This window comes from Urocitellus parryii, chromosome 11 (genome assembly GCF_045843805.1).
Source record: "Urocitellus parryii isolate mUroPar1 chromosome 11, mUroPar1.hap1, whole genome shotgun sequence".
Taxonomy (NCBI): Eukaryota; Metazoa; Chordata; class Mammalia; order Rodentia; family Sciuridae; genus Urocitellus; species Urocitellus parryii.
Genome location: NC_135541.1, coordinates 121019772 through 121021485, shown reverse-complemented (window position 1 = coordinate 121021485; position 1714 = coordinate 121019772). Strand labels below are relative to the sequence as shown.

Here is a 1714-nt window from a genome sequence, read left to right as displayed (position 1 = left end):
TCTCTCTCTCTCTCTCTCTCACACACACACACACACACACCCAGGTTTCAGGTCCGTCTTGGTATGCCCCACCCACCACTGGTCTGGCCCAACAGGGAGCAGGCAGCTGTCCTCACACCCCTCCCTCTGAGGTGTGGGTGTGGGCTGCGGCTCCTGGCTGGCGGCTAAAGGCCCCAGAGAAGCACTCACACCCTGAACCTCCTGCTGAGTGCCTCAGTGGCCCCTGCCAGCCTGGCAGGCACTTGTTGGCTCTTTATTCAGCACCACCAACCTCCGATGTCCTGCGATGCCCACACCCAACACTTCCTCCCCTGTACCCACGTTCTTCTGGGTCAACACCTCTGGAGGCAGCGCGCTGAGTGCCGATGATGCTGGGATGCCCGTGCAGTTCCTCGCCCTCAGGGTCACGGTTGCTTTGGCCTACGGGATGGTAGGGGCCATCGGCTTGCTGGGCAATTCGGCTGTGCTGTGGGTGCTGGGCAGCTGCGCGCGGAGAGTCCCTGGCCCACCTTCCGACACTTTCGTCTTCAACCTGGCTCTGGCGGACTTGGGGCTGGCCCTCACTCTCCCCTTCTGGGCGGCAGAGTCAGCACTGGACTTCCACTGGCCCTTTGGAAGTGCCCTTTGCAAAGTGGTCCTGACGGCCACTGTCCTCAACATCTACGCCAGCATCTTCCTCATCACAGCACTGAGTGTTGCCCGATACTGGGTGGTGGCCATGGCTGTGGGGCCAGGCACCCACCTCTCACTCTTCTGGGCCCGTGCGGCCACCCTGGGAGTGTGGCTGGCGGCAGCTCTGGTGACGGTGCCCACGGCCATCTTTGGGTCTGAGGGCGAGGTGTGGGGTGTGCGCCTCTGCCTGCTGCGCTTCCCCAGCAGGTACTGGCTGGGGGCCTACCAGCTGCAGAGGGTGGTCCTGGCTTTTGTGGTGCCCTTGGGCATCATCTCCACCAGCTATCTGCTGCTGCTGGCCTTCCTGCGGCGGCGGCAGAGGCGGCGGCAGGACAGCAGAGTTGTGGCCCGCTCTGTCCGTATCCTGGTGGCCTCCTTCTTCCTCTGCTGGTTCCCCAACCATGTGGTCACTCTCTGGGGTGTCCTGGTGAAGTTTGACCTGGCGCCCTGGAACAGCACTTTCTACACCATCCACACCTATGTCTTCCCCGTCACCACGTGCCTGGCACACAGCAACAGCTGCCTCAACCCCGTGCTCTACTGTCTCCTGCGCAGGGAGCCGCGGCAGGCCCTGGCAGACACCTTCAGGGACTTGCGCTCAAGGCTGTGGCCCCAGGGCCCAAGCTGGGAGGAACACGTGGCCCTAAAGGAGGTAGGCAGGCAGTGGGCAGCCAGTACGCCCCAGGAGAGTGGTCCTTCTGCCATGCTCATGAATGGGGACAGAGGGACACCTGGGTGAAGGGTACAGCAGGTGCAGGATCCACACATTCTAAGCTGCCCTGGGCTAGGCTCAGTGTCCTCTGGGAAAGTCTGACCTTTGATCACCAACTCTGGGTGTGGTGGAATGGGGGAGGCCAGGGCCTGGGGCCAGGGGATAAGGGCTGGGGCAACAGCTCACAGAGGTGGGAAAGAGGAGGAACCCAGAATAAACCTCTGTCACCTACAGGTGTCTTGACCCTTCGTCCTTGTTCCGCCTCCAGGACAGTGCAAGAATTCTCAGAGGACATTTTCCCCGTAGGGGTCTAGGCTCATGGATCAGAGG

General features: G+C 62.1%; 1 protein-coding gene across 1 annotated transcript; it reads left to right on the top strand.

Moving 5' to 3' along the window:
• The first annotated feature begins 286 nt into the window (after nucleotides 1-286).
• Rxfp4 (relaxin family peptide/INSL5 receptor 4) lies at nucleotides 287-1411 on the top strand. Its single transcript, XM_026405074.2, has one exon. The coding sequence runs from the start codon at nucleotides 287-289 to the stop codon at nucleotides 1409-1411; it is 1125 nt and encodes a 374-aa protein (XP_026260859.2).
• The last annotated feature ends 303 nt before the right edge of the window (nucleotides 1412-1714 follow it).

What these genes read in the sequence shown, in the direction of transcription:
- Rxfp4 (XM_026405074.2), top strand. Translation starts at nt 287, where the DNA reads ATGCCCACACCCAACACTTCCTCCCCTGTACCCACGTTCTTCTGGGTC.